Source organism: Lipophrys pholis (assembly GCF_963383615.2).
Source record: "Lipophrys pholis genome assembly, chromosome: 13".
NCBI lineage: Eukaryota > Metazoa > Chordata > Actinopteri > Blenniiformes > Blenniidae > Lipophrys > Lipophrys pholis.
In genome coordinates, this window is record NC_137632.1 from 5,609,939 (window position 1) to 5,630,944 (window position 21,006).

Here is a 21,006-nt window from a genome sequence, read left to right on the forward strand (position 1 = left end):
ATTTTGTGTGCACAATTAGTCTAAAAGCAAAACTAAATCTGGATGTTTTTCAGGATTCTAGTGTGAAATTGATCATACTTTGTATGAGTATTTCTTTATCGGTCGATACAGATGATGTGCGATTAATCTTGCTCATCCCAGCCAGAGGTGGCAAGTAATAAAAGTATTTCTACATCTGAAGTTAGGAAGCTTTCTGAGGTATTTGTACGACTGTACCTTGCTCCTTTAAAGTGCCTCGTTCTTTCTTTTAACTTCTGAGGAAGATTCAGAGTTTCAGTGAAAGGATCAAGACGGCTGACGGGAACATTTATCCATGAAGCTGCAGAAGGTGACAGATTTAAGGGTGCTCAATCTACAAAGAATGATGACGATGAATGAATTCATAATGTTTTATACAAAGTTCCTTCAGGTTATTAACAGTTTTTCTTACATGTAAAATAATTTACTTTTTTGACTTGAAACTATGTGATCCTGATCTGTGTCTTTGCTCATTATTAATCGGCTCTATCTGAACTGAAAAACTGAAAATTTTACCATAAAGATGGTGCACATGTGCATGATATACAGTCCATAATCACGAGGCCTACCGCAAAACTAAAAGAAAGCATTGTGGATCAAAAATGTGTTTATTACTTTTGTATTTGAATCTGTACTTTCTGCTTTTACTTTAGTAAATGAGTTAAACAAGTCTTGTCTCACACAAATATCCTGGACCTGGCCACATTGACCACTTCAGTGTACTTTAAATCACAGTAAAACTTGCCTACATTTGACGACCACAATGATTTCTAACTCACTTGCATTGCGAGACGATAATGTTCATCAGAAATCGTCACTTGGAGAGGCAATGTACTGCGAATAGAATCCTACAGTAAAATAAGAGTGACTGACCACAGAAATAAAGCTAAAAGTTACTCCTTCCTAGTTTGCCCTCGCAATACTTGAGCTTGACCATTATTCACTGTCACAATAACATTTAAAGAACATTCCATTAGGTTGGAGTGGATAGCGGTTTGAGGGAAACAAAATGGCCAGCAAAAAAATAAAAAAATAAAAAATGAATTCATCGGAGCACTTGACCTGGCAGACACATGAGCTCGGATCACACGTTTCCCAGGTCCCAGCACATGAATGCATTTATTTGTCATGCGCTCACCTTGCAGGCTACACACAGTGAGAGAAAGTGAGGGAGGGAGAGATGAATAGAGCCACGGTGCAAGTGTACCGTAAATCTCCTGACCTTGGTCCGAGCTCTTTACCTCTCTGTGTGAAGGGGTTTAGCCTATAGCCTTAAATATTTCAACACTGCTTGGCTGACCGGAAAGTGCTGAGTTAGAAGAAAGGATAGAGGCCAGGCCTCAGTGTTCAGCCTCCCCCAACAATTAACACAGCAGCAGGACATCAGTGCAGTGCTTGCAAGTGTGTTTGTTATAGTCCAGTGTCTTTTTTTTTTTTTTGTCTGGTAAAATTACAGAGTGGCGGGAGATTGTAAATTGCCCCTCCACAGATAGATTAAAAAAGAAAAAGACTTTAAACATGAAATGTTCTTACCAGTTACTGTGAGTTCAGTTGTCCTTCTGACCACGAAGCCACCAAACTGGACTTCGCAGGTGTAATTCCCAATGTCATCTTCCTTTACCTCTTGGATGGACAGAATGTCTCTCTTCTGGATGATACTGGCACGCCATTGTTTGGGACGGCACTCCTGCACATCGGACAGGGACAGACGTTAGAACAGCTCTTTCAGCAAAACAGGTGAAAGAGGCTCTTGGTAGTGCAAGTGTCTTCGTAATTCAAAAAAAATGGGAGGAGACAGAGAAGAATATGTCGTTTCCCAACAAATTCCAGTCCTGGAAAAATTTACAAATTCAAACAAAAACTTTGTTGTTGATGTAGAGCATTGTTCTTTCAAATGGTGGTGCAGGCCTCCCCTTTTCCCAGCGTTATTTCTTTCGTTTAGCACCCCAACATAGACAACATTCCAAGTGAAATTTTTTTGCCATATTAATTCAGAAAAGTTTTGAGTTTACACGTCAAGGTTTTGAAAACGATATCCGTTTCCATGGAAATGACGGAAACAGTGAAACTGTCATTTTCACGTTGGGCCAATAGTGGGTGCTGTTGTTTGTTTTCGTAAAGACACCATGCACAGAGAACTATATGCGAGAAGCATTAACACCAGCGAGTAGACAGACATGCACATGGATTGGCTGACCCTCAACTATAAAACTACCAAAGTCCCAGGAGAATACGGACTGGGAGTCATGACACTCTGCAGGCAAACAGTTTTGCTATTGTCCGTCTACTCAAGCATGTGTAGGGGAACTATTTAGTACGGTTGTGGTGTGCATGCAGAGTAGCAGCTTTTTAGAAAGGGTGCGTTTTGTGGCGTCCACACTGAGACAGATTCAGATCATTTTCAAAAAGTTCCACCTTGGGAGCTGTCTTCATAAAAGTTGCATTTTCAGTGGCTCCGAGCATGAGGCCTACGTCTAATACATGTGTAATATTTCAGGAAAACATGCATGTTAATAATTGTGTCAAACCATAAATGTGATAACTTTGACAGTTTCAGACTACATATATTGAAATTGGCCTTTGAATCATTTTTTTTCTCTCCATTTGTTTCATCTAATTTTAATCGTTCCTTCATTCAAAATAAATAAATAAATCAAATCAAATCAAAATTCAGTATGTGCGGTTGATTTATAGCAACTGGCTTACAGGTAGAATGAAGCAAGCATGGCAATAAATAACAACATTGGAAGCTTTAGTATTCTCACTCCACTTAATAAGAAATAAACATCATGATATTTCAAGAGCTTCAGATAAAAGCAATCAAAAGCTATCACTGAATGTTGGATAAAGAAGGAGAGACAGGATAAAGTGGAAGAAATACATATCTTGGCATTCTGACATAATAATTCCATAAGATAAAATGATAAGCCTTCACCATTATTCTACTTATCTGATCAGGATTTATTGCTCTGAACTGAATATTCTCCATTCAATATAATACTGAGGCCACAAAGGACACAGAATTTTATTTGCCGTGGTCTCTGCTGGCAGAATAAGTGTGTTTGTGCTGCGTCGGTATGAATGTGTGAGGATATGTGCACCGGCACGATGAGTGACTTCATGACATGATCCTCCCTCCAGCTCGTAGGTGCTCTGGCAACGACAACGATGGCTCGGCGGATTCGATTCCACTCTTGCTCCCGGCAACCTTCGAATTCAATCAGAGTGGCTCCGCAGTGGTCCAAATAACTCTGGGTTCCAGCACTCCCAGTCATTACCCAGACTGTAATTGAATTCTGGAAAAACCTAGAGGTCGAGCCCGGCCAGCTAATCTACTGCTGATCTGCCTGTGATTAGTCTGGCCTGAGCCCTTCTCCGGGATTCACTCTGTTGTCCGCAGGCCGTGCCTGACCTGGGAAAGGCGAGAACCCAGGTAGACGAGGAGGCGCATGCTGAATAAAGAGCAGGGAACAGGAGCATTTGGAGGGCATCGACTCCTTCCGCAGGGCACAGAGTGACATTAAACAATTTTACTCTCACAGAAGTTTTCTGTTAATTATGAAATCGATCTGCCCGCCATATAGTCATTCTGTCTCAAGGAGAGTGCAAATATTCACTGGACAAAAATATAAACACAACATTTTTTATTTTCTTTTGCGCCCGTTTTTAATGAGGTGAACTCAAAGATGTCAGACTTTTTCTAAGTGCACTACAATTCCTATTTCTTTTAAATATTGCTCACAAGTTTGTCTAAATCTGTGTTGGTGAGCGCTTCCTCATCCACCTCACAGCTGTGGCATATCAAGATGCTGAATAGACCGCAGGATTATTGTACAGGTGTGTCTTGGGCTGGCCACAATGAAAGGAAGGACACTCTAAAATGTGCAGCTTTATCAGACAGTGCAGTGCTACAGATACAGCAGATTTTGAGGGAGCGTGTAGTTTGCGGGCTGACTGCAGGTATGTCCGGCAGGACTATTGCCCATGAATTGAATGTCCATTTCTCAACCATAAGTCGTCTCCAAAGACTGGCCTCAGAACCGCAGACCCCGTAGAACCATACCAGCCCAGGATCTCCACATCCAGCATCTTCAAATCCAAGAGCCTCAGAAACCATCTCACAGGTCATCTGCATGCTTCTCATCGGGTCTCGACCTGACTGCAGTTCCTCGTTTTAACAGACTTCAGTGGGAAAATGCTCCCATTCGATGGCGTCTGGCAGTTTGGAGAGGTGTTCTCTTCACGGATGAATCCTACTTTTCACTCTACAGGGCTGATGGCATCATACTCGCCGGATATTTCACCCACTGAGTATGTTTGGGGCGCTCTGGTTCGGCGTATGCGACGTTCCAGTTCCTGCCAATATCCAGCAACTTGGCACAACTATTAAAGAGGAATGGACCAACATTCCACAGGCCATAATCAACAACCTGATCGACTCTATGCGACTGTGTGAGTATAATCGTGGTCACATCGGACACTGACTGGCTTACTGACACCCCCGGACCCCTCAATACAGTAAAACTGCACATTTTAGAGTGGCTTTTTATTATGGCCCATATAAGACACACTTCCACAAATATCCTGCTGCAAATTTGTACACCGTACTTGAAAGAAATAGGCCTTTTGTGTTTATAGAAAAAACCTTAAATCTTTGAGTTCAGCTCACGAAAAAGAGGAACAAAAACAAAAGTGTTGCATTTATACTTAAATTTATTGTAGCTCAAGTCTCTCAAAGTCATCAACTGCTTTTACACATATTGTGCCTAATAAGTAATCAGGACCCATATTTTTTAACAAGGCTTTCTAACAGCAACAAAAATGAATGAAAACAAACCAATGAAGCACTGAAGCATATTTTTCAGTTATATAATGACAAAAGCAGACAGGGGCAACAAACATCGCATCGTCTTTGCCAGAGGGCCAAATTGTAGCAGATTATTTAATGATGTATGAAAAGTGGAGCTACTAATTTAACCTAAAATGCTTGGATTTGATCATATCCAGCTTAAAAAGCATTTAGTGTCACAATATTTAAGGAATAATTGCATCTGATTTAATTTCGCTGTCTTCCGTGCATCACCATTTTTGAAAATTGTCTCGTTGCCCATGTCTGTTGAAAACCACTGATAAGGGCTCACACACTAATAAACAACTCAGCAAGCAGGCCCACCTTGTACCAGGTGATGTCCGGCTCTTTGCCGGGTTCAACGTAGTCATCGATGTCAGGACAGGCGATGTCTTTACTCTTGCTGAGCTCAGCCTTCTCGGTCAGTCTCATGTTGGAGTTGTAGCACAGGTTGGTGTCATTCTCCGCCACAGTCAGAGACATGGACACCTTCATGCAGTACGTGGAGTTCCTGTTGGGAGAGAAAAACACCACAAAGGGGTTGAGGATCCACCTCATTTATTATAATTGTACCAGTTAATCCTAATTTCTCTTTATTTGAATGGGAGCGCAGTGAAAACATATCATCATGTGCCACTTTGCTGCATTAGCAGTGTTGATGCTACATTATACAAATAATGACAAAAAGAGCTCTCTAATTAGGATGTTTCACAAACAGAATAACGCTGATCCTCTAACACGTGGTTAAACAAGCAGAAATTTATGATTACTCCCATTGATACCCTTTTAGTTATTCCTATTGTTCGCCACATCTTCTCCTCCACCTCCTGTGTGTTTGTGGGGCTTGCAATAATGACGTGTTCAGCAGCTTTGCAGAGTCAATGCCGAACGCTCATGACCACTATTGAATTTATGGGGGGAGCCGGAGAATGCTAATCAGAAAATAGACAAATGTGGAGATGGTCTCACAACAAGGAGGAGAAAGCTGCTTGGTCATCACAAGCAGTCACTCCCCACACCACCTACACCTCAACTCCACCTCCCCCAGCATCCCCGAGTCCCAGCAAGCGGCAACACATACATCTATCTACCCGGCTTTACTCTCGCCCTTTCTCTCTCTCTCTCTCTCTCTCTCTCTCTCTCTCTCTCTCTCTCTCTCTCTCTCTCTCTGTGCTGTAAAAAAACACCTTCATTACAACATGCCCTCACCACATTGCTGTCCCACAGCATCCACCTCCGTAGAAGTGAAGGTCAGTGTGCTCTGCATAAAGCCTATGCTATAAGACCCAAAGTATGCAGACACTTTTTCTTTATTAGCTGCTGCACTTTTGGAGAGTCCTTCCACAGAGTTTGGAAACTAGCTGCAGGAATTGGCAATAGCTCATGTTCTTTTTTTTTTTTTTTTTTTAATTCCAGCTCAAAGGATTTCTACAAAGCAACAGAAGAAAAAAAAAAAAAAGAGAAAGCTTTCAACACAAAAGGGCCTGATCTAATAAAAGTTTGGAAGTATAAAAATTGATTTTACAAACACACACGTGTGGAAGCTCATCATCTGGGATGTACTGTAAAAAATGCAACTTTTATGAAATGCTCCTCCTGCACATGCGCACAACCAAAGTAAACAGTTAACTAATCCTGACAATCATCCAGTCCATGTTCTCCTGGGACTGGGTAGTTTGATAGTTTGAGAGTCACTGTAATAACGATCCAACTTGTCCATACGAATGTCTGTGCACTCATCATTTTTTAATGTTGATAGTGTATTGTCCTACGCGTGCATGTGTGTGTGGTTTCATTACAAACGGCACCAGCGAGTGGCCCAACATGCTAACGACATCGTTTTTAGCGTTTCTGACATTTCGATCTAAACGGACATGGTTTTCAAAATGCTGTGTAATGCAAAACCTTTCTGAAACGAAAACGCCAAAACATGCATTTTCACCGTGTGAATGGGCGCTTAGGTAATCACCCGCAAAATAGCATGCTAACGTTACATAGTAAGATTTGTCTTGATTCCATCAGAAGCAGGCTTCATGAAGCAGACTGAAGCACTGTAGGCTCGGTGCATGTTCCTAAATGGTGGGGACAGAAGGTTTTTGTCAGAGTGATGAGGGAGGGATGTTGGAGGGAGTATGAGGATGGACAGGATGAGCGATGTGGAAAGGGGCCTGGTTATGCAGGGCTCTGTGATTGAGGAGATGTCGATACAAACGAACAGTGACACAGGGGAGGTGCTTTAAGATGAGGTTTTGTGTGTACGAGAGAGTAAGTGAGTGAGCAGGTGAACAGCAGACTTCAGGATGTAACGGGGGTTTGTTAGGGACTATGGACGATGTACCATGAGAAATGCTACTGCAGTAATTGAGTCTGGAGGTAATGACAGCATGGATCAGAGTGTCAGCAGCAGAAGCCTGGTTCCAAAACATGAAGAAGCGCCCCACTTTTCTAATGTATATCTGTCTGTGCCTCCATGCTCCACTGAGTGGCTCAGCCTGGCTGCGATCTGACTCGGTCAGTCACGCGGTCGGAAGGCTGTGAGTACAGCCATATGGGCTTTCATTTCATTTCATTACATTACATTTACGGCTGGCCAGATGCTCCCATTCACTGTAAATGACAGGGTTTCATATGATCTACTCAGGTTATGGAAGCAATAAGGGAGTCACCTCTCTCATATAAACACCTCTGACCCCCTCGGGCCATAAAACATGGTTGCAGACATATACACACAAATGCACACACACATGGCCAAAAGACAAATGTGGCTACACGCAGCTGGGGAGGGCTGGATAGAGATAGTGTGGAGACGAGGATGAAGAGAATAGTTGCTTGGAAGGAGAATAAATACTGTATACTTCTATAACATAGAGCATGACTAAAAGGGCATCTGGAAAATGCTGTTGGAAGCAAAACTAAGATGCAAGATATTGCAACACCGCTGTGCCCTCTTGGTGCTGAAATCCAACATTATCGACTCAGTACCTCCTATCTAGAGGGAATAGAGTGGGAAGATGTGATGTTGTAGGCTTACAGAGTACACTTGGACAATATATTTGTCCAAAGAACAAATAAAGCCGTGCAAACAAAACACTCGGCGGCACACACTTGCACACACCCATGTAGGCAAATTAGCACACCTACGGAGTGGACACCTCCCGGTTTGTTGACATAATGGGGAGATGATCAGAGATGACCTCTCACAGTCATGCACCTGAGCCATTAAGTTCCCCGGGGAGCCAACAGAAGACATGGTTACAAGTTAAATATGCACAGCAGGCACCCTGCGGCATTGTGGGAAGGTGTCGGTGGCGGCGCTTGATTGATGGACAGCCCGGGGTCGATGCACAGTCCGGTGGTGTCTTTCACGTCTGTCACATTCTATTTGAGTGGAGCTGCTTTGGATATTAGTCTGCAGCTCACGGTGGCCGTAATTCTCCACACATTATTATCCCACATGTTGGATAATGTAATCATCGGGAGGAAATGCACATGGTTTCAACCACTTCAGAACACAGACTCATTACGAGAAGTATTATAAAATAATTTATCAGGCAAAACGCAGAGGGACCGTGGAGGTGACGGAGAGAGAGAGAGAGAGAGAGAGAGGGCGAGCGGGGGAAGGATTGATGGATCTGAATCAGCGGTACGGACCACACGTGTGATGATATGCAGAGGAAAGTGAGGCAGGGGGGAAAAAACTGATGAAAAAAGAGAGGAAAGCGTCATAGAGAGCACATGGAGAGTGCAATGTAAACGAAGTCACCTTCACTTTGAAACTGACAATTAGACCTAAACTTCCAGACAGAGAAGGACAAAGATCACTCATCATTAGAGGCAGTCACGATGCACCGATCAGCCCCAACGTTATGATCAGACCTCTGGAGTTGTCTCTGGCACTGAGATGTTAAAAGAAGCTCCTTCCAGGCCCGAAAGTCCAGAAGTGAAGCTTCCATGAGGCCTTATACATCAATAAGCCTGTGTCCACTCCTGACCAGGTTACCATTCAGGGCTTTTAGACCTCTTTGAGTTGATACTGACCACTGCAGATCCCCCAAAAAAGCTCCGCTCATCATCACAATCTGACCCTTGTCAAATTTGTTCAGGTGCTTATGCTCGCCCAGGCTTCCTGGTTCCAACACAACAACTTTGAAGAGCAAATGTTCATTTGCTGCCTGATGTCCTCGCCCCCCCCCCCCCCCCCCCCCCCCACACACACACACACACACACACTAACAGCTGCCACAGTGAAGAGATAATCGGTATTTTTCACTTCACCTGTCAGCGGTTGTTACCTTAGAGCTGATCAGTGTGCATGTGTGTGTGGCAAAAACACACCATTGAATTGAATTGATGACCTTCATACATCTTTCTCAGAAAAACATCTGGAGGGTTTCAGTGAAAACAGATTTGCTCACAGAGTGTATAACACACCCAAAACGGTGTAGAATATAGGATACCATATGCACAAGGATATTTATATATTTTTTGGTTGTTGCTTTTAGCACAATACACAATGATTTTATAGGAGTATAATCTCTGATGTGTGTTCATATGTAGTCAAATATAAAAATATTTGCACATCTCTAGTGATTTTGTTACAACTCATAAAAGTATTTCAAATACACACTTTTTACATACATAACGATCTCCAATATAACCTGAACAACATCCAAAGAGGGAAAGAAAAGACTCCTCTCTTTGCCAGCAGGGAGTTTTAGGGGAGAGTGCTTGGGTCATATGTACTGCAATGTGTGACTCAAACGCTCGCTCTCTAACAAAAAGACAATTGATTTCAGCTCAGAGGCAAATCTCTAACAGTGTTGTGATTAGGTTATCTGAGAAGTTTGAAATCCCCTCAGCTCAACACCGACAAGACTGGGAAACACAAAGCTGGGGGCACTTCTTTTACAGAATTATAGTATTTACTGAATTTCAAACACAACATTTAGATGTGAGCAAAGACTCTTTAGAAGAAACTGTCAATATTCGAAGACAATATTGAATCAGAGTGAGACAACAGAGGAGCGTGTTCGCACTAGATTAGTGGCACCGAGTGTTGTAATGAAACACAGTGGAGGTCGGGCTATCAATGCACATAAACACACTCCCCACAGTCACACTCAATGTATCCCGCCTCTTTGGGTCTCTAGCTGGGTTTATTAAAGTCTCTCTGAAATGAAGAACCGCAATGAGCCGTTCATTGAGGGATGTTCTTCACTGTAAAGGTTAATAAGTTACTGCCACACGATTATGCATCTTGTATCACACGCCCCACGACAGTGTGTGTGTGTGTGTGTGTGTAGGGAGATTGTGTATTTTCTTCTTGTGGCTGTACACACTTGTAGCCCAGTGCCCCTTTGCATTTTTAATGCAGCCAAATCACATGCTTTTTAAAATATTTGTGGCGTACAAACCGCCAGCATCCAACAGCTTGCAGATGCTGCTTTTACACTTCCAAACACATCTTAAGTTACTGGACCAAAAAAAAAAAAAAAAAAGCTGGACTTTAACTTCATCTGACCCAGATCTTGTTCCCAAAAGAGACTGTGGCTCGTCCAGATGTTGCTTTGCATATTTCATGTGTTCACATTTTTGATGAGGGTGCAGGTAAGTTAGTCCTACTCCTGCTTGCAGTTTCCCAATTAGGATGAATTTTGTAAATCAGGAGATGAGAGGATATATCATGCACACTCTTCTTAGGACTGACTAACATTTGACTTTTAAACCTCTGCTTGGCCGCAGACTATTTATCAGAGCTGTTACACCCTTACAGACCTGTGAGCAAACTGCTGACAGTCGCCTCTGCACGAACAGAAACAAAAAGAAGACAGAGCTTCCTTTTTTGTTTTTTTTAATTAAAGAGCCACAGTCTGTCTGAGGAGCTCCGGCTCGCACCACCATCTTCTTTAAATCACTTTTACAAACTCTTTTTTATGGGAAAGCTAATCGTTTATTAGATGTGATCTACTGTTTTACTCTGTGTTGCAGTTTCTTTACTTGCTTTTTAGAAAATCTTATATGTTTTTATATATTTCTTTTCATTTGATACATAAATTAAACTTAATTATTTTGCTTTATTCTTGCTATATGTTTGCTTCTAACATTTTTCTTGGAGTTTTGCTATTTTACACGCATGTTACTGTACAGGAATCTGTAACAACTTTCGAAAAGTAGTGAATACATTTAATTTATTACTGAGCTATTTCCTTGCACTGAGTATGCATGTGTAACAGTGGTGGTGTGCAGATCCATTAAACCCAACATTTCCATTCCATTACCGATTGACGATAAACTAATAGTGGAAGCACCTGGGTTAAATATGTTTTCATGTCTATTTGTTTCAGCATACAGAAACACATTTTTTGCAAATTAATGACAAATGTCCACTTGGTTGTTTACGGCATAAAAATGCAGTTTTTATTTTGCCAAGTTTTGTTTCAAGATAAATCTTATTCAAGAGCCTGTGTTTTGATTTCTACCTTCATGAGAGTTTTGTTTTCAGTATTTTGAGGCAGTTTTTAATAAGCTCAGAGTGTTTTAGGTATACTTAGGGTTATTATTAAAAAAAAAGAGGCTGTTTTCGTCTAACCTTTACAGGTTATATAAATGTTTGAGTCTGAAGAAACATGTTGCATTGTGGGAAAGACTGAGTGTTTTAGGGTCATCAGACACTATGCAGGTACATGTAAAGAGATCGAGAAACAGAAGCAGAGGTAATCAAAATGTGTTTATCAAATCGTTGAAAAGTGATTATCGGCATCTGTTTAAGCTTCATTTTGCGCATTCATGCTCGCTGTGGGAGTCCCCACGTTAATCAAACCACCGAATGCCATTTCATAGATAGATCAGTAGCAGAATGAATGACTGTAGGGATGACGAAGTAATGAATTCACCCAATGCCACAATATACAGTGATGAAAAGACCAGTTTGGAGAGAGTTTGTGTCCCTGAGATAACCTCACCTTATTTCAAAAACCGTGTCTCTTTATTTCAAAGCCTTGGATCCTGCAATGGCTGTTTATTGCAAAAATCCAGCAAGTTTAAACCACAGCTGTGCAATCGTTTCAAATTATTTACATGTGTCAGGTTTATGAGTATCCAGTGATGTTCAATGACCCTGCCTCCTTTGTCGGACTGTGGTACTTAAACTGGAATCGACTGTACTGAAGGACAATTTCCTGGAACACACTAACATATGTCCAGGCAAATGTTTGAGAAGACCAGACTGTCAGAAGGAGGAGGTTCAATTAGGCGACATGTTAGAGTAGATCTATTCTCTCAAACCTACCGTAACACGCAGGAGTAGAGGCCCACATCTTGAAGGTCAGCAGGCCTGAACCAGATGGCGTCCTCCTCTTTGCTCATGCGAATGCCGTCAAAAGAGATTGGCTCCTCAAAGTCGCTGTGGCCGAGGCCAGAGCTGCGGTACCACATGAGGCTGAGGCCCACACTCTGCGCCTGGCTGTAGTTGGCCCGGATGTAACCATAGAACAGAGCACACTTCAGCCGCACCGGCTCGCCCTGAAGCACTCTGTATTTCAGGTAGTCCACTGACCAGTCTGTACAGCCATCCACTGCAGAGAAACACACAGGGGAAAGAAGAGTTTTATCAACACATTGCCAGGGTTTAGAATAAGTGATCATCCCGTAGTAATATATGTATGAGAACAAATTAATCTGATTGTTGGTAATTAGTGCACATACAACTAAATACTCTAGTTTCAGAATAACAATACAGCAATAATATGCACATTACTTTATGAAGGGAGTTAAGATTTGTGGGTTATAAACTATCCACAGTAATCCCCTCTCTATTTATTAGAAAACCACTCCCTAAAATAGCCGTATCAACAATGAAACACTAAGCTATACTCATTATGTACAATTATTATTGTTTCATTGAGTGTACTAAATAATCTGAATGTACTTCACAGCTATTTGCTTCATATTCTGTGAGGGCTTCTAGAAGATTGCAATTTTACTGCGTAAAGCCTGTTCTAAACACACCATCTCCCCTCTCCTGCTATACTGACATTACTCACACATTCGGAGCATGTGTGCCACTTTGGCCTCTGCAGAGGCAGCTCAGATATTCTTGTGCAATATCTACATGCGTAGCCACTTTGGCATTTGGGAATTAACTCTAAAATATCTCCATAAATGATGTCAGGTACTTTCAAATGCTGTAGGTGCACCACATCACCGGGCCATGAGAGTGTACGGCTTGTTCATTGAGCCCGGCAATTTTTCCACAAGCACTCTAAGCCATGTATTTCTTTTTCTTTTTTTACCACATGACATGGCCTCCATGTGTGACTGGGTTTGTGAGCATACCACAGTGAGGATGGGGGGGCGGGTGCTCTTTCCTACATTTAACGCAAGCAATTCAGATGACGACTGCTTGCGTGTGTGTGTGTGTGTGTGTGTGTGTGTGTGTGTGTGTGTGTGTGTGTGTGTGTGTGTGTGTGTGTGTGTGTGTGTGTGTGTGTGTGTGTGTGCGTGTGTGAGACAACTGACAAAAATCAAAGACAATGGTGCAGCCCCTCAGGCACATCTCTTCTTCTGCTATACTTGTAGCAAGAAACTCTCTCCCAGTTCCCGAGCTTCGCGATTTTAACCTATGGCCATCGATCAGTCTCTGACTAAACAGCTAACATTTGTTTATCCAGCAGGTGTATATTTGAGAAGGCAAGTGTGCATGAGCAGAGAGTGTAAGAGACAAAGAGAGAGACAGAGAGAGAGAGAGAGAGAGAGAGAGGAAGAGAGACAGAGACAGAGAGAGAGAAATCGTGATGGTGTGGTGAGATAAAGCAATAAGAACCCTGCTGTGTGCCAGTCTGTGAGTGATACAGAGCCTCACAGGGACAGCTATGCTTGTAATTAATACTCTTAATTACCAGGGAAGTAATGTGTGTGTGTGTGTGTGTGTGTGTGTGTGTGTGTGTGTGTGTGTGTGTGTGTGTGTGTGTGTGTGTGTGTGTGCGTGCGTGCGTGCGTGCGTGCGTGCGTACGTGCACGTGTGCGCGTGTGCGCGTGTGCACGTATTCCCTATACGAATGGTTGTCTGCCTAATTATGTCAGTAATTACCAGCAGGCTAAGCCACAAATGTGTGTGCGCTTACATGCAGAAACAGAAACAGAAAATGTGTGCATGTGCATGCAAAATGTGTGAAACCTTGTCTAATTATCATCCCTAATATTGAGAGCAGGGCGCCTATAGATGCAAACAGGCATGCATGTACTCTCATATGTGTTCAGTCCTCATGGCTTCCAACTTGATTACTGTAATAATGTGTTCCATTAATAGTCTCGATACAACAGACAGGTCTTTTTTGTTCACAACCAAAAAAATGGCACGCTATTATTATTTGAGGAAAAATCAAAAGAATATCATCCAAAGAGAAACATTACATCACAAGCGAGAATCTCTCCTCTGACATTGTGGTGAATTTCTCCTGAAAGCAGGAGGTAAAAGGCCCCTGCCCTCTTTGCATATCAATCTGCTAATCAGCAGGGACAGCAGAGGCTTCATTCATCTTTTTCTTTATTCACTCTCTACACCCTTAATAGATATGACCTCTGCATCTCTCTCACAATCTCCATCCCTGTCCTCTCTGGCACGACAAAAGCTGTTTCTTATAACAAGCTTCAAGCCTGATGCACAATAAAGAAAAAAAAAAGAAAAAAAGCATTTTACCCTGCAGCAGCATGCCTGTCATTCGCTTTCACCGTGCTGACGTGCAGACAGGTCTGTCCGAGAGAGAAACTCCACATGCATAAAAGTGTGTGCATGTAAACAGACAAATGCACAACAAGGAGGCCTTTCATTCCTCACAGACATCCCGATGGGAGTTGTCTAATGCGGTGGCCTTTTGTGGGGGAAACCATATTTACGTCTGAGACTCAAAACGGTTTTATCAACTCAATTAGAGGCTGACATTTCCCACATCCCCACGCTGGGCCGGAAAATCAATGTCTCCCGCTGGAGGAATACTGCAGTCCCCACCTCTCACTCTCTCTCCTGACAGCACGTAAGGCTCGTGCACGTGCACACGCCGACGCACGTTGGTGTGTACACACATGTACAGGATGTCTCCCTGCACCTCTGGGACTTTACACATTTGTACCGATTCTCCTCCTCCGCTCTTACACGAGCCCATACTGCGAAGGATGCTTCCATACGGACACACTCCCACATGGCTGTCAGTCTGAGGGAAACCGGCCTCTGCTCCTCTGAATCTTACTGCAGTACTGTAAGCTGCAGCACTCCTCCTGTATAGGGTGTGGGTATAGCTGGAGCAAGAAAATGGCAAGGGGATAATGTCAAGCTGCGGGAGTGTGTGTGTTTCTCACTGAGACCTTATTACATTCTGCATCCAGGCAGGCCTGTCCGTCTTCGCGTGACACTAAACCAAGGCAATAAATACGGACCCCCAAGCTAGAATAAATTTATCCCACATTCGTGCATACACACTCGCGCCGGCCCAACCTGGGAGAACACAATCACAGAGTGGGCTGCATGTCACCTGAGTCAACTCCTGCTTTTCTTAACCCCATAATCACATTCCCATGCGACTTCCACAGCATGATATTACTCCCGTGCTACTTACACAACCCTCACTCATGTCACTCTCACAAGTTTTCTTCTCTCATCACTACCTGCTCCCCTAATGAAGTGTAATTATCAGATGTTGGGTGGGCGGCAGGGTTTTTTTGCAGGCCATGGAAGTCGCTCAGTGATCTACATGTGGATAAGGACACTTAATAACTTTCCGTCTCTCCCATCTCTTCTGCTCCTTCCTCAATTTACACCCACTCCAAACACAAGGCTCCGTCTCTATTTCCCAGTCCAGTCAACTCATCCCTCCAGCTTGACGTTTTGGTTATAATCATCTTGAATTGCGTATTTAACTCATTTTAGTGCACATACAGCTCAATTTGACCTTGGAAAACTCATATCGCTTCCCCTTGTTAGTGTGACTCGATCATTATTATTCAAAAGTTTACATTTAATAAACACAATTTGATTACACTTTAGGAAGTTATAGGGTAGCTCGAGTACCATGATCCATCAGCTTGAGTCTCAGCGTTATCTCACTGAAACACAAAACACTTTATTAGAAAAATACCCAGTCAGTTTCTTCTTAGTCAATTTAAAACATTAAAAGGTCATCAAGTGGGCCAGATTGAACCGTCACACCGGTCACTTTCAGAGCCCCAAGCCATACATTTGTCACCTCTCATTTAAGGATTGTGTAACTGATGTTCAACATCCATCCCTCTTTGAGAGTTGCTTGTACGTTATCCATCACAGCGAAACACAGAGAGACAAACAGTCTCTAACACACTCACATTCACACATACGGTCAATTTGAGTCGCTAATTACAGTTGGAGTACCCGGTGAAGACTCTCAATCAATCCAAACAAACTCAACAGAGAAGAGAATAGAACCAGATATATTCTAGCCACTTCATCCGCTGCATTTTATCTTTATTCGTTTTTGAATAGAACTCCGTTTCCATATGAATTGGACGCTGTCTTCCCGATAGGAAACAATTTGTATAAAAGGCAACAATCAAATTACCATCACTATCTGTTTATAGAAAGTCATTGATGTATTCTCGTCAAAGCCTAATTATGAACTATAGCTCTCCCTGGTTTTCTGGCTCAACAAGTGTAGGCTAAGAGACATGTCCACCACTCAGGATAATTGTACATAATGTATTGTAATTAGCTCAATACACTAGGTAGTAAACCCTATGATGAGATAAAAACACCTGCCATTATCTATTTGCAAATTACTCCATCGTGCTGTGCTGCACACATGACTAGAAGTACTCTGTAGTGTAGTGTAGTGCAATAATTGGAACAGAAAACAGTTTCAAATAAACAGATAAATGTTCTCCCAGTACGTTATAAAATAAGTCCAGGTACCAGTCGTAACTTGCTTCTTGCCCATTACACCACGTCGCTCTCTATCTCTCTCTACTTTATCCCCCCATTTTTTTTAATCAAGGATTAATGCAGTTGACTGCAATCTGAGCGTTAACCTGTGTTGGCTAAATCCAGCTGCCTCTGCACATCCCCGGCTTTGTCATTTTAGCCAAAACTTCCACCGCGTGTCCCTGCGTGTGTGCGCTGAATTTGAATGATTCCTCCGGGTTGTTGTCCTCAAAACAGAGGTCGATGTTTCAAGGATCCAACCTGGGTGAAGCCTGTGCTACTGTCGCTGCAACTCAACCCGCTTGTTTCCAAAATGTAGTTGGAACAGGCATAGTGAATAAATCATGATGTACATGACGATGATGTGATTTAACAACCAAAACTGTGCCCACATACAGTCGTACAATAGCACTCGACACCCAACTGTTTATCCTCACACACCCTATAACTTCTTGTACTCGCATGATAGTATTGGATGGAAATGCACAGTAATTGGCACATTATTATTTCGTATTATTCACTGCAGCCAGATGGAGACTTGAGTGATTTCGGAGCCACTTAATGTATGTCAAATAATTACTATTTAGTAAGTGGTGAGGTTTGGCAAAAAAAAGAGCTTTTACTTAAGAAGGAGTAAAGCAGCCAAGCAACACAACACTGGATGAGTGTATATCTATCTATCTATCTATCTATCTATCTATCTATCTATCTATCTATCTATCTATCTATCTATCTATCTATCTATCTATCTATCTATCTATCTATCTATCTATCTATCTATCTATCTATCTATCTATCTATCTATCTATCTATCTATCTATCTATCTATCTATCTATCTATCTATCTATCCATCTAAACTTCAAAGTTTTTCTTTGATGTTACTACTGAAAAAAAACAACCAAAAAAAACATAAATGTTAAATGGATTTCATTTAAATAGTGCTTTTCAACTGCTTGGGGAGTCCCAAAGCGCTTTACTTTACCATTTATCACATTCACCCATTCACCCACCAATGGAGGCGGTTCCCATGCAAGGCACTCAGTCCAGCCATTGTGAGTGATTTGGGGTTGAGTGTCTTGCTCAAGGGCACTTCAACATGTGGACAGCTAGAGAATTGGGTGAGAAATATGATTTAGAGTCGACCGCTCTACCAACAGAGCCACAGCCGCCCCATAAATCTAATATACATACATGAAGCCAATTTTAATGAAACCTTCTAGTGCAAAATACAGTGAAATCTCCAAAAAACACTTCGTCCTATAAATGTTGCATTATGCATGTTTTTACAAAGTCACCCTGACGTCAAGGCTTTGAGGCCAGTTTGGTCGCAATGAGGAAGCTATTTTTTTAATGGCAGCATCACTGATATCTCAGCTCAGGTCGCAGTGTTGTGTTGTGTTCACTACTCTTTAAGAAATATTTAAAAAATCGATGTATTCTTTAACAGTTTTACAAGTTACTTGCTGGTTTGACCAGATTGGAGTGTCTCGTGAACCTGCTTTGGCTCACGGGCCTTATGTTTGACAGCCCTCACCTAGAGGGAGAACAAGAAAATATAAATGGTAAATAGTCTGTATCTTGTGTCTGTTTCATTGTTTTTCCTTTTTCATTGATAAGTCTTGAGGTGAACAAATTTCAAATATAATGAGGCTTGGTATGAGTGGCTTGAAATTATGTTTAATTGTAGTTTTTTCAGTCATTTAACTTTGAATACATGCTGTATCGTTCACTGCACTTATGCCACCTAAACTTTCTTCAAAGTTTGCGAACAGTGTCTTTACAGTAATTGTGTATGAACATCTCATTTCATTTAACTGGAACTGAAGAATTAGAGACATATGAAGCGGAAACATCATGTATATATTCCTGCTGCCACACTGCTATGACGTTACTGCCATACTCCACTAAATTCAGATGCATGTGCTGATCGTTCGATGAGATATTAATTGAATAATTCATTTTTTTTTGTTCTTTTAAAGTCTCATCATTTTCACTTGTCAAAAGTTCCCTCTCCTCCAAATTGTAGTGAATGACAGGTTATTTCGCTCTGCAGCTTCAATGGAATACAAATAGAGCCGAGAATATTTTACAACATCAGTTTTCACAGTGTGAGACGCGTCTCCCCCTGGGCGCTGACAGGGGGGCAAATCAGGTAAAGATCCTGGCTGAGGTGAAACTGAGAGGTGCAAGCTGATGTGCAAGAAAAGTGATTCTCACAGATGGCAAAAAGTGCTCACATTCTTCACTCAAGCGGAAGTGAGTAAAACAATACTTTGGTTAAAGTAAAGTGGTTATTTATATTCCTTTATCTAATAGCAAGAAAGTACTAACTCTAAAATGTACTCAAGTGCAAAAGTAAAAATGAATTATTAACCTTCATTGTACAAGACGCCTCCTTTAAAGTACAGATGCTCTGCTGTTATCTTTATCTTTTCCAGACAGCTCTGAGGATTTACAGTTTATATATATATATATATAAATTAAAATTGTCGTGACAAAAGGATCAACTCATGAGTCGTGAGACATAAAGTCACTTAAGGTGGCTGTAACGCGAGGGTCTGATGTGTGGAGGTTGGATCACTCCTATGAGGACGACACTGCAGGAAGGAGACGAAGACTTTCTGGAAAAATTTTTACATTAGTCTGTATTTCCTCTTTTCATTCCATTGAGATCAACCACATGTCTCAACTACCTAATGAAAACTTTCTGAGGTAAATATAGACTTTGAAAGAAACTCAAACAGGCCGATATGATGACTGTCGTTTCTGTTGTGCATTACGTGAAGTGCTGTGCTTGTCTATATTAAAAACTGCCATTATTGCTATATTTGTTAGAAAATGTATTCCCTTTAATACATTTTCTTTTCTTTTCTAATTTAGTTTTTTTCCCCTTTTTTATTGTGCTGAGCAATGTTATTGAGATGTTGGTTTTGTTTTTGTAAAAATGTAAAAATAAAGAAAAATATTTGAAAAAAAAAACCCCCAATCCAGTGAGCTCTATAAAGAATACTTATACTCTAAATATTTTTTCATCCAAAAAAGTCAGATCACGAATGTGAAAATAATTGTAAAGGCACTATACATGTGTTTAGCCATTTACTTTCATGGCAGTAGCACCGACATCTCAGTTCAGGCCTCAGTGTTGTGTTTTGTACGCCACTCTTAAGAAATCTGTTTAAAAGGAATTAAGAATTGCATTGAAATGTACAATTTGGTGAAGATATTGAAGCCCCCAGCGACATCACAACATCACTTTGCAGAAACATTAATAACCAAGTCAAGGTGCACTATAAAGAAAAAAATCCTGACTTTGCTGATTTTACAGGATTTTACAGCTGCAAAAGAGCTTTTTACGATTTTGAGATTTACAATTTAATACTTGAAATAAGATTTTATCAGCATTTTTTCCCCCCTGACAAACTAAGTGAATGATACCGTAACATTTGTAACTACATTATCTAAAAAGATGTGATGTCTATGATGGTAAGAATTTCAGTGCAGCATGTCGGATAGTGAAGAAGATAAAATGCAGAAGAGCAGATTCAGAGCAGCAACACGTCCTCGGTCCGCGGCCTTATTTAAAGGAGGTGTTTGAAGTTGCCGGCTCAAAGAGCAGAAACAACCAGTTGAGATGTCCTTCAAAGGCCTTTGCTTCACTTTAATATTTTAAGTACACATTTCGGAGCTTGTACTTTCTCATTTTCATTTTAAGAAGGAAGTTGGATCAGTATGTTTACTTTTTTCAGTCCTTTGGTGTAACTATCTGTACCGCTGTCCGTATTCCTAATCATGGAAGAACGAGTGTATGTTGCTCTTGTCAAAATGTGCGAACGTAGAAGGTAAGAAACAAGGGAGGGAATCAGTAGAAAACATGCATTTATGTTTGAGGGACCACAAACGGGACTGAAGTTTTGTCAATCCAAAAAAAGGACAATGAAAATTCATTGACATTAACTTGAAACCGAATAACATTGAGAAGACAACGGAGAAAATCCTGTTTCATTTCACTGTGTCGGGAAATAATTACCGACACAGTGAATCAACAAAATCTACTAAATCAACTGTAAATATGTTTCATACATGATCAACTAAAGGTTTGCGTGCATCAAAAAAAAGGATGCGAACCTGATATTGTTTGTAGGCACGCCAAAGCTCATCTACGAAGAGGATTGTGTCACAGAAACAGACAATAAC

General features: G+C 41.4%; 1 protein-coding gene across 1 annotated transcript in view; it reads right to left on the reverse strand.

Annotated features, from left to right (window-relative positions):
• Positions 1-1,457: 1,457 nt before the first annotated feature.
• The window catches only part of LOC308118763 (interleukin-1 receptor accessory protein-like 1-A), a 92,511-nt gene continuing 72,962 nt past the window's right edge, over positions 1,458-21,006 (reverse strand). Inside the window, exons 3-5 of the mRNA XM_080478301.1 lie at positions 12,156-12,441; positions 5,192-5,378; positions 1,458-1,705 (exon numbers count right to left, since the gene is read on the reverse strand). Of these exons, the coding sequence (XP_080334427.1) occupies positions 1,469-1,705; positions 5,192-5,378; positions 12,156-12,441 (710 nt within the window). The 3' untranslated portion in view covers positions 1,458-1,468. The remainder of the gene's footprint in view (positions 1,706-5,191; positions 5,379-12,155; positions 12,442-21,006) is intronic.